Source organism: Typopeltis vanoorti, chromosome 20, assembly GCF_054136105.1.
Source record: "Typopeltis vanoorti isolate ZY-2024b chromosome 20, IOZ_Tvanoo_1.0, whole genome shotgun sequence".
NCBI lineage: Eukaryota > Metazoa > Arthropoda > Arachnida > Uropygi > Thelyphonidae > Typopeltis > Typopeltis vanoorti.
This window is the reverse complement of record NC_143568.1, coordinates 86,887,640-86,902,161: the sequence shown is the minus strand read 5'-3', so window position 1 is coordinate 86,902,161 and position 14,522 is coordinate 86,887,640. Positions and strand designations below refer to the sequence as shown.

The 14,522-nt window shown below is 37.7% G+C and overlaps 1 protein-coding gene across 1 annotated transcript in view; it reads right to left on the bottom strand.

The window, feature by feature from the left end:
• Positions 1-926: 926 nt before the first annotated feature.
• The window catches only part of LOC150095633 (serine/threonine-protein kinase Chk2-like), a 266,187-nt gene continuing 252,591 nt past the window's right edge, over positions 927-14,522 (bottom strand). Inside the window, exon 16 of the mRNA XM_090409930.1 lies at positions 927-1,064. Within this exon, the coding sequence (XP_090266056.1) occupies positions 927-1,064 (138 nt within the window). The remainder of the gene's footprint in view (positions 1,065-14,522) is intronic.

Genomic DNA, 14,522 nt, shown 5'->3' with positions numbered 1-14,522 from the left:
TTGCATAACTTGGGTATAATTTTGCATACAGACATACAAAATATTAGTTAATTGGGACCAAAGGTTTACAAAAACACCTATATTTTTTAAGAAATATAATCATAATTGTAGTTTTTCGTACATAAAAAAAAGAAAGTTATTTCGATGTCAATGGTTTCATAAAATCTAATAGATTCGTCTGACGGCATGTCTTTTTCTTGTCGAGCAAAATTTATTCATAGCAAACTAATGATTTTTTTATTCCTTACCTTGTGGCTACAATTCGTTCCTCGTTAGAATCTATGTCCTCCAAAATCTGTAAAACTTTCTTTTATGATTGCTCTTACTGTGGATTCCTGTAGATCGAACTTCTTTGCTAGCTCACAAATTTTCATTCCGCCTTCAAAATCCTTAATAATGTTGAGTTTTGTTTCCAAAGTCAATGTTTCTCTTTTCTTGCTAGCTGAAGAAGAATCAGACTTGCTTCTTTTGGATGACATTATTATTTTTTATGTGATAAAATTTTTATCAAGAACATAACATTAAACAATCGCAAGGTTTGTAGACTATAAAAATCGTGTATGAATGGAGACCACACGAAACACGTCAGTGCTTGTTCACAGCATGTGCGACACTGGCGAATACGGCCGGCGACGGAAAGATAAGACTAGTGATGAGGCGGGACGGGAATACGTACATATATGAAACTGCGTAACTCCGGATTCGCGTAAGTCGGGGTATGACTGTATATATATGTATATCTCCACAAGTTCTTAATTCTTTTTATACAAACAGACACAAACTGCATATATTATCATTCATTATGATAAAATCGAGCAACAACTATGATTTTATCATAATTGTTGCTTGGTGAGGCTAAACAAAAATACCCGCTTTGTTTTATTTTTAATTGCAGCACCTAGGTTTTCTTGTTTTTGTCATTTGTCCTAGTTCTGTGTTATCACATGCTGTTTCTTCTTAATGTGAGATATTCCACGGTCAACAGAAAGTGGACCTGTCCATTCCAAAGATGGCAGAGAAGTTGAGTCATCATTATCATTTTCACTATGTCTTTTATGACCAGACTTGAATAGTAAGAGATAAAAAAAAAAAAAATAACATGGAATATGTCAGTCATATAATTTAAAACTGTGCATAAGTGATTATTATATATGATTCTCAAATCTTTAATTTCATACTATACCTAAACAGCATCAAGTAAGTCATTACAAGATTACTAGTTCATCAAATTACAAAGAGTACCACTTTTGCAAATTGATTATAGATTTTTGCTGTGTCAAATTGGCATTATTATTAAAGTTGTAGAAAGTTTTTTCACAAAATTAGAAAGTAAATTATATTCTTGATTAATCTTTTATCCAAGTGTAAGCAAAAGGTTTGCATGTGAAGTATCTTCATGACTAAGATACTACTGTATATAGTGGTTGTTGACTTCACATCAGTTGTTCACTTCACATTTCCATAATAATGCAAACACATAATGGGAAAGGCAAAATGAGACCTCAAAGTTTAAAACTGGTCTCAGTAGTTACCCTTCACATTTTTGCATTATGAGATATTGAAGCAACTGATGTAAAGTCAACAGCCTACACACACACACACACACACACACACACACACACACACACACACACACACACACACACACACACAGGGGGTCCTCGACCTACGTCGTCCTCAGCATGCATCATTTCGACTTTAAAGCGGTAATCCCATAAATAATTTAAAAAATAAATTTTGACTCTAAGCAGTGCAACGTAAAATTCAAACATCACAGGCGAACTTGTTTGTGAGCATGGTGGAAGAATAAGTCGTTACACGCCGTTCGTTTGGGATAGGTGGCGTCGCTTGGGTCCCAGCATACACTCTTTGGGTACCACGTGCTTTGTTTACATCCGCTCTCTCACTTTTGTGTTTGTGTTTTTTTGTGACTTTTTGCCCTTCAACATGGCTCCCAAATGTAAGGCAGACTCTTCCGATGGCAGTGTGTCGAAGAAAAGCCATTACATCAGAAGTGAAATTAGACATTATTAAAAGGGCCAAAAAGGGAGAAACGCCAATGAACATCGGCTGCGCATTGAACTTAAGTCATACCACAGTCGGGACTATTATCAAGGATAAAATTCGCATCCTTGAACACATGAAAGGATTGGTGCCCATGAAATCGACTGTGATTACGAAAAAACGTAGTAGGCTCATGATTGAGATGGAAAGGCTTCTTGTTCTTTGGCTGGAAGACCAGCATCAACGGCATATCCCAATTAGCCTCATGTTAATTCAAGAAAAGGCGAAAAGATTGTTTGAGGCATTGAAAAGTGAAAGGGGAGAAACGACTGCAGGTGAAAAGTTTAATGCTAGTAAAGGTTGGTTTATGTGGTTTAAGGCTCGGGGCAATTTACATAACATTAAGATGCAAGGTGAAGCTGCTAGTGGTGATGATAAAGCAGCTGGTGAGTTTTCTGAGGGGTTGGCTGAGATAATAGGGGGGGGGGGGGGCTACAGTACTCAAGTGTTTAATGTGAACGAGACAGGCCTATTTCGGAAATGTATGCCTATCGTACCTATATCATCAATGAGGAGAAGGCAGCACCAGGCCATAAAGCTGGTAAGGAGAGACTGACTTTGCTTCTTGGGGCTGGCGACTTAAAACTGAAGCCCTTGTTGGTCTATCAGGCTGAAAATCGAAGGGCACTAAAGGGCATTTGGAAGGGTCAACTGCCTGTCATCTGGAGGTCCAATAAGAAGGCATGGGTGACTTCAAATCTTCGAGGACTGGTTTACCAACCATTTTGTGCCAGAAGTTCAGAGGTACTGTACAGCCAAGGGTCTGCCCTTTAAAGCATTGTTAGTGCTAGACAATGCCCCTGATCACCCTGCCCACTTGGATGACTTTCACCCTAATGTTAAGGTGGTTTACCTTCCACCAAACACCACAGCCCTTTTGCAGCCTATGGACCAGGGTGTTATTGCTTCCTTTAAGGCCTACCACCTCCGCAGGACATTTGCTATGGCTTTCAGGGCAACTGTAAAAGACAGGAACTTAACCCTCAAAGACTTTTGCAAATCATGTAGCATTTATAATGCTATACAAAACATTGAGCATGCTTAGGATGAAGTGAAGCAGACAAATTTGAATGGTGTGTGGAAAAAAACTGTGTCCCCAGTTTTCCATGGCTATGAGGAGACAGTTGAGGCTGTCACAGAGAAGGTTGTTGCCCTGGGGAAGCAGATGAATTTGGAAGTGGAGGCCTGAGATGCCAGAAGCTCTGTGACATCTTCAGCAGAAGATGTCACAAAGGACCTGATTGAGGAGGAGGTAACGGTTCCAACCCCTGAACCCAGGAGATTCACCACCAAGGGCTTGGCAGAAGGTTTTGCCATCATTAAGGTTGGGATGGCCAAGTTTGAGACTGAGGATCCCGACACTGCTAGGTACACAAAGAACTTCCGAGGGGTTATGGATTGCCTACAGTGTTATAGGGAGATATACAAGGAGAAGAGGATGGTATCATTCCAGACTAGCCTGGAACGTTTTTTCACGAAGGTAGAGAGGCCTGCAGCAGGTGCTGGTACCTCAACTGTCTCTTCAATTCCTCTTCCAGCCTCTCCATCTTCTTCAGTTGCACCTGCAGTATCTCCTGCACCTTGTCCTGACTCTCCAGCCTCCTCCTTCCATTAAGTCAGTTTCTCTCTCCTTGCAACACCCCTTCCAGTGTGCAAGCCAACCACAAGATAAAAGGTAAAGAATTGTTTTCATTTTTGTTTTTAATCACCTGTACAAAATGTACAGTTTCATTTGTCATTTTGGGGATTTTTCTCATTTTTATGTTTGTTTGTTTTTATTACAGTTTCATTTTTGTCATTTTTCTGTACTATACAGTAATTATGTTCTGCCTTTCATTTTCCTATGGCCTAGTTCTGTTTCTTGATATATACATATGACTTTAGGGTGTTTTAGGTTAGGTAAGTAACTTAGGCTATGGTAATTCTGACTTACATCAAAAATCGCCTTACTTCAGTCCGTAGGAACGGATCGCCGATGTAACTCGAGAACCCCTGTACACAGTTGTAATGATACTTCATATGCAAACTATTCGCTTACACTTGAGTAAAGGATTAAACAAGAATATTTCATGTCAAATATCATTTGCTTTATAAACAACTGAAAACCTTTTTATAACCATCTCTGATGAGGTGATACATCTTTTTACTACTTGTGTATGGAAAATATATGATTTCTCCATTAATTAAACCTTGATATCTTCCTGAATCTAGTTCCGATTGATTAGACTTCAATAAAGGTCGAGACCAGTCTAGGTAGTGGCCCTTGCCATGATGGTTTTGCATTATGAGATACTGAGGCAACTGATGTGAAGTAAACAGTCTCTATATACAAATAGCTTAGCTGTGATGATACTTCATGTATCAACTTTGTTCTTATTCTTGACTAAAGCATTAAACAATATAATTTCTTGTCAATAATTTACTTTGTAACCAAGTGAAAAAACTTTCTGTAAACTGGCTGACAGTTGGACACTATTTTGGATACTTCCAATGTTAAAAAAAAAAATTTTTTTTTAAAGTGGGGGGGGGGGGGGGAGAACTGTTTAGATAATTAAATAATGCTATAAAAAAAATAAACTTTTTGATATTTACATAATATGAGAAGTTCCCATTCGGGGGGGGGGGGGGACATTATGGTACTCTTCTTTGAAAGAAAGTAAGATGAAGAAAAATACAGGCCTACAAGCTTGCCAATCACAAGGAGAAAAGAAAAAGAGAATAAAATGGAGAGAACCATTCTGAAAATCAGACTAAAGACCAAAAATAAAAATCCAAGACAAGAAACAAAAGTGTTGAATATAGGGGAAGTGATTTTAAAATTAAAATGGATAGGCATTATTGTATAGATTGATGGACTCATCCAATGGCACCCATATGAAGAAAGATGAATGCCTAGAACAGCTAGAGAGAGACAAAGAGAAGAAAGAAAGCAAACAGGATGTTCTCTTGCATTCTCTGTATCATTAATCAACAAATTAAATAACCCTGTAGAACACTGCTGACTGATCACTTGCATTTTCGGTTCTGCTCTCTAGCATATTACTCTTTATCTGTCAGCCATCCTTTTATCCGTGTCACAAGCTTCATATACCAGTCCCCTTCCACTGCTCCAATTTACATAGTACAGTATATTTCCTTATACAATGCAGCCAAATGTCTCTAAAATGTCCAGCAATATCATGGTGTAGGCATTTCCTTTATCCAACTCAAACGTCATTTTATTACAGAAAATGAGTAAATTACTAAACTTAACCTTCACGCAACTGTGCTGCTACTCACAGAGGATATTCTTCTCTGCACATTCCTGAATCTACCCTTAATCAATTTAACACTACTTCTGAGATACTGACAGGTCTGCTTAGTCTAGCCATAAATACTGTTACAACTTGAACAGCGCATAAACCTTTAATATATGAGTAAATCATTTACAGCTTTCAGCATATACAAATCACATATATAATGTGCATATAGCAGAACTCAATGTTTGAAATTTCCCCCTTTTGCCTTCACATATGCATCTGAAGTTCATGAGACCACATATTGATGGCAGCATGCACAACATCCAACAGAAATGCTGCCACTGCCCTCTCCAAATCACCTTCAGGTTGGCAATGCTGAAATGCTGTTTCTTGCAGTCTACTCTCTCAAGCTCTGACTACAATTTGAAGTCTAACAGATTCAGATCAGGACTTCTAGAAGTAGTAGGGCACATTCACCTCCAACCACTGTTGTGTGATACTCGCCTTGTGTGCAGGTGCTAAGTCCTGTTGGAAGGTGCACTGCCCACTGAGAAACAAGGTGTTAAGGGCCATGCCACAGGTTTCAGCACATTGTCTTCATAGACTTTGGGGAAGGTTTTGACTCCTTTCCCACAGAAATACAACCTCGATATCCCCCTGATACGTCACCCCCACACACACCAAACCATCACTGACAAGGGACGATGATCTCTTTCTCTTAATCCTGGGTGCTATTGCATGTGCTGTATGACCATTTAACTGCCAAAATGTTTTTGGCAGCTAAATTTTTTAAAATGATTAAATTTTAAAAAATGTTAAATTTTCAGTGAAAATCTTCTCATCTGTGCAGAGGATATCTATGTGTCTGTTGATTGCATACCAACAGAGAAGTGCCTTTGATTTTAATACCCATTGAAACATAAGTTGTGGTGTTAAGAAGTGTCCATTAGAATGATAATAGGCTCTCACCCCAGGTCATCAGTTAGTACATGTGACATCATTCTCTGCAAAACATTCATCTCTCATGACATTACTTTCTGGGTTATCAGAGAATTACAGTGGAGGTGAGCCTTCACAGCCCACACAAGTGGTTAATAGTTTGATACACAAACATCCTACTGATCCCAAATGTTTTTAGTGTTGAAAATAACAGGTGGCTGAATTCCAACCTTGCGAATTGCTATCACAGCTACATGGTTCTCATAATCTCCCCCACTGCATGTTAACCCATACAACTAGACAACTCTCTCTCTCTGCTGATAAATACGTACCATTGTTTGTAATTCGTATCAAATTACAAACCAATTAGTATCTCTTGAGTGGTGGTTAAAGTATTGGCTGCACACAGTGTCACTAACAGAACTGGGCTCATAATTCAGTGGGCAGTGCAAGAGTGTGCAGAAGTTATAGCAGCATTTATGGCAAGACTGTATATAATTTGCTACTTCTGAATAACAGAATTCATGTAAATGACACCACCTTGTCCTTCCACTCCTTGAAACCCTGCTAGTGCTGAGATTTAAAGTCTGGTGAGAAAAGTCACTATCAATTCTACTGCAGTTTCTTGTCACACAGGCCTATGTTTCATCCAATCACAAGGATATACACAAGGAGATTTTGTAATATCTTACATGCCTCATTTACATCTGCTCTCACAATGGTCCCTGTTATATCAATCCAAGACAGAAGTACCAAATTACAAACAAATTAGTATCTCTGGAGTGGTGGTTAAAGTAGTGGAAAAGTTGGTTAAAAGTAAAATTCAGGAATGGGTGGATAGGAATATAATACTCTGTAGGGGACAGCACAGCTTTGTAAAAGGTAGTTCTAGCCTCACTAATTTATTCACATTTTATAATAAGGTGACAGCAGAACTGGATAAAAGACATGACAACACTATGACGCTGCTGGACTTTGCAAAGGCTGACAGAATACCATGTGGAGTGCTCTAGGGCTCTGTACTAGGATTTCTACTCTTTAATTTGTACAATAATGATATAGCAGAAGATTTGAAGGGGATATTCAGATGTTTGCCAATGATACAAAACTAGAAGGTAATAGGCTGATAAAGGTGATGTAGATATCTAACAGGATGATTTAAATAAACTGGCAGTGTGAACAAAGGACAATTGTTAATTCAATGTTGTAAAATATAAGGTAATGATATTTTCTACTGCTGAACGCTTCAGGATGAAAATATTATGCACTTGATATCATACTGATGGTACTAGTTTACAGGAAATTGATAAGGGTGGGGATCTGGGAGTAATAGTGGATAGAGATTGAAATTCAGACGACATATTGTAAGAGTTGGCAGAATGGCAGAGAGAATTAGTTGGTTGCTGAAGAACATACTGACAAAGATCCCTCTTTATAAGGCTATGATTTGGCCACATGTTGACTGCTGTGCATTTCTTGGAGATTGGGAGGTGGTGGAGAGGATTCAGAGATGAGTGAAGCTGATGACAGGTCTGTGGAATGTTCCCTATGAGGATAGACTGAGGGTGTCATGCAGAGGAGAGGGAATATGAGAGAAATTTATAAGTAACTGAAGGGATTCTATAAGAATAACACAGAAATTTATCAATACATGCAGAGTAGGGAGAAAAACAAGGGATCACTTTTGGAAGGTGTCTACTAAGTGTGAGGTTAGTAAGGGTATGTGTGGACTAGTTTGCCAAAGTTGTGAGTGTCCCAACATCGAATAGGTTTAAGGAAATGTATGATAGGTATTGTGTTAATGAATAGAGTAGCTCTCCCATGATGGGTCTTTTGATTCCGTGCCCATATAAATAATATCAGTTACTGGATGATTTCTTGTGGACAATACATCCTAGCAAAGTGACTACTCACTAATTCAACTACTTTATATGTTGGCATATAAATGATATTTGAAGGTAAAAGAAAATCTATTAAGATGCCATAATTATACTTCAAGTATAAAATTTGAACCTATGAATTCAGCAGTGGAAAATATCGTCTAGCAATAGCACAGAGGATGAAATGATGTGTTATGATTGGCATGAAGAAGTTGAAGCAATGGTTTCAGATTCAAAGCGAAGATTTTCAGTACACAGTGTCTTAAGTGAGGAGCATTTAATTAAAGGATATTAATAAAACATATTGTAAATAGTATTTTGCTTTTATATTATATTAATTAGCAAATCATCGTCAAATTCCTGAGATGTACCCACACAGGTTATTATGATAGTACTACATGAAAAACTTGCATTACTCATCATTACTAACTTCTTATCAACAATTTTCCTCCAAAGCAATCTGTTATCTGTCAAGACTCCAACATTATCAGATCTTATACTTCTGTCTTCTAAGGCACTTTTTACTGCATCAATTCACCTATAACTTGGTCTTCCTCTGGGTCTTTTTCCTGCCAACCTGGCAGAGAACGCTTGTTTTGCTAATCTTTCATCTTCCATTCTGTTTAAGTAACCATACCACCTGAGATTAGCTCTGCTAACAATGCCAAGTTCTTTCCTAATATTCTCGTTTTTAATATGATATTACCATTGATGCCATCTGTTTACGCTCCTAATCTTTCTCACGACTCTTGTATCTATGGTCTCTAATTTTTAGTAAAGTGTTTTATTTCTAACCCAGCTCTCAGATCCATAAGTTAAAATTGGTTTGAACACTGTCTTGTACACAGCTAATTTAGTACTTTGACTAATTTCTCTTATTCCATATAAATTTATTTCACTTCCTACCATACCAGCTTTGTTGATTCTGTTTTCTATTTTTTTGTTTCATTTACCATCTACACTAAAAATTGTGGCTAAGTAGCTGAACTGTCTTACTTGTTCTATAGGTTCTCAATTCACGATGCAGTTGATATTTTCGATGTTTCTGCCTATTTTCATTGTCTTGTTATTGCTGATTTTCATACCAAATTTATTACAACAGTTATTCAATTTAGCAGGGGAATCTTGCAGACTTGTACTGGATTTATTTAAAAGCATAACATCATCTGCATAAAGTAGAGCTGAGATTAACATCTCCAATTTTAATATCAAGTTTAATACTGCTTTCCTTCATAATGTGATCCATATAGATAATGAATAATCAGAGGATAATGTATATCCTTGTCTAATACCAGATTTAACATTAAACCATCTTCTTGTACTTCTTCAATTCTAACTGCTGACTTACAACTTAAATAAAGAGTACACATTGCTTGATGTAATGTCCCATTGACACCACATAATTGTAGCATTTTGAATAGCTTTTCTCTTGGCACCTTGTCATATACCTTTTGCAGGTCTACAAAAATTAAATACAGATCCTTGTTATATTCCCAAGATTTCTCAAATATTTGTCTTAAAGTGAAAATCTGATTCTGATAGCCTCCATTTGGCCAGAATCCAGCTTGTTCTTCACCAAGCTTCCCTTCCACAATCTTTCTCGACTGTTTCTTAAGTATACTTGTATAAATCTTATCAGCAACACCCAGTAGGGAAATATCTCTGTAATTCTCACATTGTTTTATTTTCCTTTTTTATATATGGGTACTAAGAGAGTCCTACTCCAATCATCTGGAATTTGTCCCTCTCTCCAGCCTTCTGAATTATGCAGTGCAGCAATGGTAAGACTTTTTATACCTCCATAATTGAGCATTTCTGGTCGAATATCATCTACTTCTGCTGCCTTTCCACACATTTCAGGCTTTTTAAGTATGGATATGTTGTCCAGATTGCATGCTTGTTGGGTGTATTTTTACCACCGTACTGTCATCGATTGTTTCATTTAGCAATTTTTCGAAGTAATTACTCAATACATCAAGGTTATCTTTTTCTCCAATTTTCATGTCTCCTTTATCATCTCTAATTCCTTTTATAGCACTTTTCCCTCCATCTCCCAGAATATTTTACAACCTTCCTGATATTTATTTTCTATGTTCTTCTCAAAGTCTTCCCATGACTTTTGTTTAGTTCTACAAAGTGATGGGCTTCTTTCTTACATTTGTCTCTGTATTCTCTAAGAGCACAAGTCGACTGATTTGCCAGGAACTTTTGATATGCTTTCTTCTTCTCCTTCACTGCCTCTTTAACTTCTTGTGTTCACCATGGAGTTCTGATTTTTCTATCCTTGCAGACAACCTCACCACATGCCTCCCTGGCTGAATCAATCAGGGTTTTCTTCAGGGCTTGCCATTGAATCTCCAAGGTTTGGTAATGTTCTCAAATGCTTTCTTTTCTTGAATAATGTTTGTGTATTTTAGACTATAGTTCATGCCTGAGAGCAACTCAACTTTTATTTGCTTTAAAATGTTCTTATATGTTCTTCTTTTCAATATATTATTCAATTTCACCCTGCTCAAGACTAAATAGTGATCACTTCCAATTTCAAATCCTCTGCACACTCCAGTGTCCTGTACCAGTGAGAAAACATCACTATCAACAATAACATAACTTCCTTGCCTCTTCTCTCCATGTGAATTTGTGCACATTTTTATGTTGGAACATTGTGTTAGTAATGACCAGTCCATGTCCTGAGTAGAAATCCAACAGGTATTTGCCATTATTATTAGCTTTGCTCTTTTCTCCAAATTTTCCCAAAATAGTTCTGTATGTCTGACAATCATTTCCTTCTCTACTATTTAGTTCCCCAACAAGGACCACTTTTCATTTTTCATTGTGTCAGTTGCTCTCTCTAAATTCTCAAAAAATTCCTCTTCCACCTGAGTAGAACCTTCTGTGGGATCATCGGCAGAAAATAAGTCTCACTGTCCATTTTCCCATATCATTCTACTTGATATTGCCAAGTAGAGTGATATGCTCAAGATGATTAGCCTCATATTTAGTGTTCAATACTATAGCTACTCCTTCTTTTTCCTGAATATAACATTTTATATTTATTGCTTATAAATATCTCACCAGTTTTTGTCTTTTTTGTTTCAGTCAGCCCTTTTATGTTGATCCAGTCCTTATCCAATTCTTCTGCTAGTTCAATTTCTTTGCCATTTAGGATTCTTATGTTGATAGTACCAATCTTGAACTCTGGTGATGTTGAGTTGGGATGTGTTTCAGGATTTGTTCCAGTAGATGACGTTTTGCTGTTCATTCCTGTTCCCTGACAAAAACAATGGGGCCTTGTTTAACTGGGCAATGTCCCAGCCATCATGAAATTCTGTCGTGTTGCATCATCATTTTACATTGTGGTTTAAGCCAATAAGAATACAATTTTGTTGACTAAATTCAAAATTGCCAGTCCATCCTTGCTCATTCAGTACCCTCAAGTAGATAGGTAATAGAGTGCACCACAAGAAGGTGAGGATTGGACATTAGGTCAGAAGACTGGGTTTCCACATTCCTTTAAAGGCTCTGTGGAGGTTTCCTCTCAGTTACACAGCTCTGACCCTTAAGCACCCCTAATCAGCATATTACCAAGATGATAGCAGGTCTGTGGAATGAACCTTATGAGAATAGGCTGAAGATTTGTGGGTTGCAGAAATTGGACGATAGGCGAAGGAGGGGTGATATGATTGAGACATTCAAATTACTCAAGGGTTTTTATAAGATTGATCCAGAAGATATTTTTGAAAATATGACTTGGTGGTGGGAGGACTAGGGGCCATGCATGGAAGCTGGGCAAGAGCGTGGTTGACAAGGGTGTTAGAGCTAGGTTCTTTACTTGGAGAGTGGTAAATGAGTGGAATAAGCTTCCAGAGTCTGTTGTGGGTGCTACGACCGTGAATGAGTTCAAGGCAAGGTATGATAGATACTGTGTAAATGTTGAATAGTTGTTCTTGACATGATGTTAGGGCCTCCCTCGATGAGTCTGTCGACTCCTTGGAGTTTCCCGGAACAATAATAATAATATTAATATACTAATATATTAGTATTATTATATACAAAATATATTAACAACGTCTTTAGCAGGGTAAACATGTAGATCTAATAATTTTTACTAAAATAAAGAGCCAAAAGGCTTCAGTTTGGCAATGTAAAATTACATAAGTAAAGTGGATATTAGATCCAGCATTGTTTCAAAGCTGAATGTAGAAATTATAAAAGTTTCTTAAGTTAACCAGCTTGCGAGAATACATTTTAAGTTCCTTAGTACTGAATAAACATTTTGAAAATAAATTTTGGGAGCTGTCTTATAGACTCAGTCACATGGTATGCTGATATGTATGGTATTACTTCTGCTTCTGACCTCTGCATTCAGATTTGCCTAGCCTCTCCTAACAGCTAGTTCCTCTGATATTGCACTTTCAGTTCTCAGTGAACAACACTTAATCCAGATTCCCTATTTATTTAATTTTATTTATTATTTTCTTTGTGTGTGTGTGTATCCCACTGAAATTGCCTCAGTATCTGTATGCATTAGTATAATATTGGTGCTAACCTTTTCCTCCTCTTTCCCTTCCGGGGAGGGTGAAAAGGGGTTAAAATAGTTCCACTGCATACAGGAGGTTCCAAGACTGCTGTTGCAACTTACCGACCAATCAGCATATCAGGAGTCGTTGTCAAGGTTTTCGAGAAAGTAGTCAAGAGAAAAATACAGGAATGGATAGATAAATGGGATACTGTATGGGGGACAGCATGGTTTTGTGAAGGATAGATCATGCCTCAGTAACTTGCTCATGTTTTATAACACAGTGACAGATGAACTGGATAAGGGTAATGGGTTTACAGTGATACTGCTGGACCTTGCTAAGACATTTGACAGGATATACCACATGGAATTCTAATCAGTAAACTGCAGCATATGGGGATGGATATAGGGTTGGTGAGATGGATAGGTGGGTTGTTGATGGAGAGATATCAGAGAGTCATTTATTCAGGAGTAGAGTCCAAAAGATGGCCTGTGACTAGTGGTGTACCACAGGGTTCTGTTCTTGGACCACTATTATTTAATTTGTTCATTAACGATATAGGAAAGGATCCGAGAGGAACTGTTCATTTGTTTGCTGGTGATGCAAAGTTGGGTAGAGCAATAGTGAATGCACACAATATCAAAATTTTGCAGGATGATTTGGATAGATTGGAGGACTGGGCTAAGGAGAATGGATGTCAATTTAATGTGGCAAAGTGCAAGGTTATGCATTTTGGGGTGAAAAGATTGGCAACAGTATACCACATTGGTGGAACAGTACTTCAGGAGATTGACGAGGCCAGAGATTTGGGAGTGTTGGTGGATAGGGAGTTGAAGTTTAGGTAGCCCCATTTGAAAAAGTGGTTAAATCAGCTCATCAAATCACTTGGTTACTGAAGAATACTTTGACGAGCAGAGACAAGCAAGTTATAGTTCCTCTCTATCGAGCCTTGATAAAGACCCCATCTTGACTACTGTGCCCAGATCTGGGTGCTAGGTGGAGAGGATCCAGAGGCAAGTGACCAAGATGATAGCAGGTCTGTGGAATGAACCTATGAGAACAGGTTGAAGATTTGTGGGTTGCAGAAATTGGTTGATTGAACACTCCCAAAATGAGGCGGAAAAGGGATGATATGATTGAGACATTCAAATTACTGAAGGGTTTCTATGAGATTAATTCAGAGGATATTTTTCAGAACAGGACTGGTGGTGGAAGAACTAGGGGCCATCCATGGAAACTGGGCAAGAGTGTGGATAGCAAGGGTGTTAGAACTAGGTTTTTTACTTGGAGAGTGGTGAATGAGTGGAATAAGCTGCCCGAGTTTGTTGGGGATGCCATAACTGTGAATGAGTTCAAGGCAAAGTATGATAGATACTGTGTAGATGTTGAATAGTTGTTCTTGACATGATATTTAGGGCCTCCCTTGATGAGTCTAAGGACTCCTTGGAGTTGCCCGTAATAATAATAATTGGTGCTAACCTTTTTCCATATGAAAGCTGCTGAGAGCAGTGCCCAGCAAAACTATGGTATTGGTAAAGGAAAGATAATTCCCGTGAAATTTTCAAAATGTTCATAATTCTTTACCTGTGGACTATGAAAGAACTACAAAAATGTTTGGTACTCACTGTTTTTTGTAAAAATATTGAAATCTGAAAACTGCTCATTGCAGTCATCAGCAAAGAGCTCTGTATATTCTATAAAGAGATATGGATAGGCATTCAGAGGAAAATGCAGTTGAAAAGAGTGTAATGTTTTGTTTTAACAAGATGTGAATAGACATTTTAGAAGAAAAGGCAACCAGAAAGTAAACAAATTAGTACTAAATGCAATTAGAAAGCTTAAAATTAGTTCCTGTATTTTCTAAAAAGAATATGAATAGACAT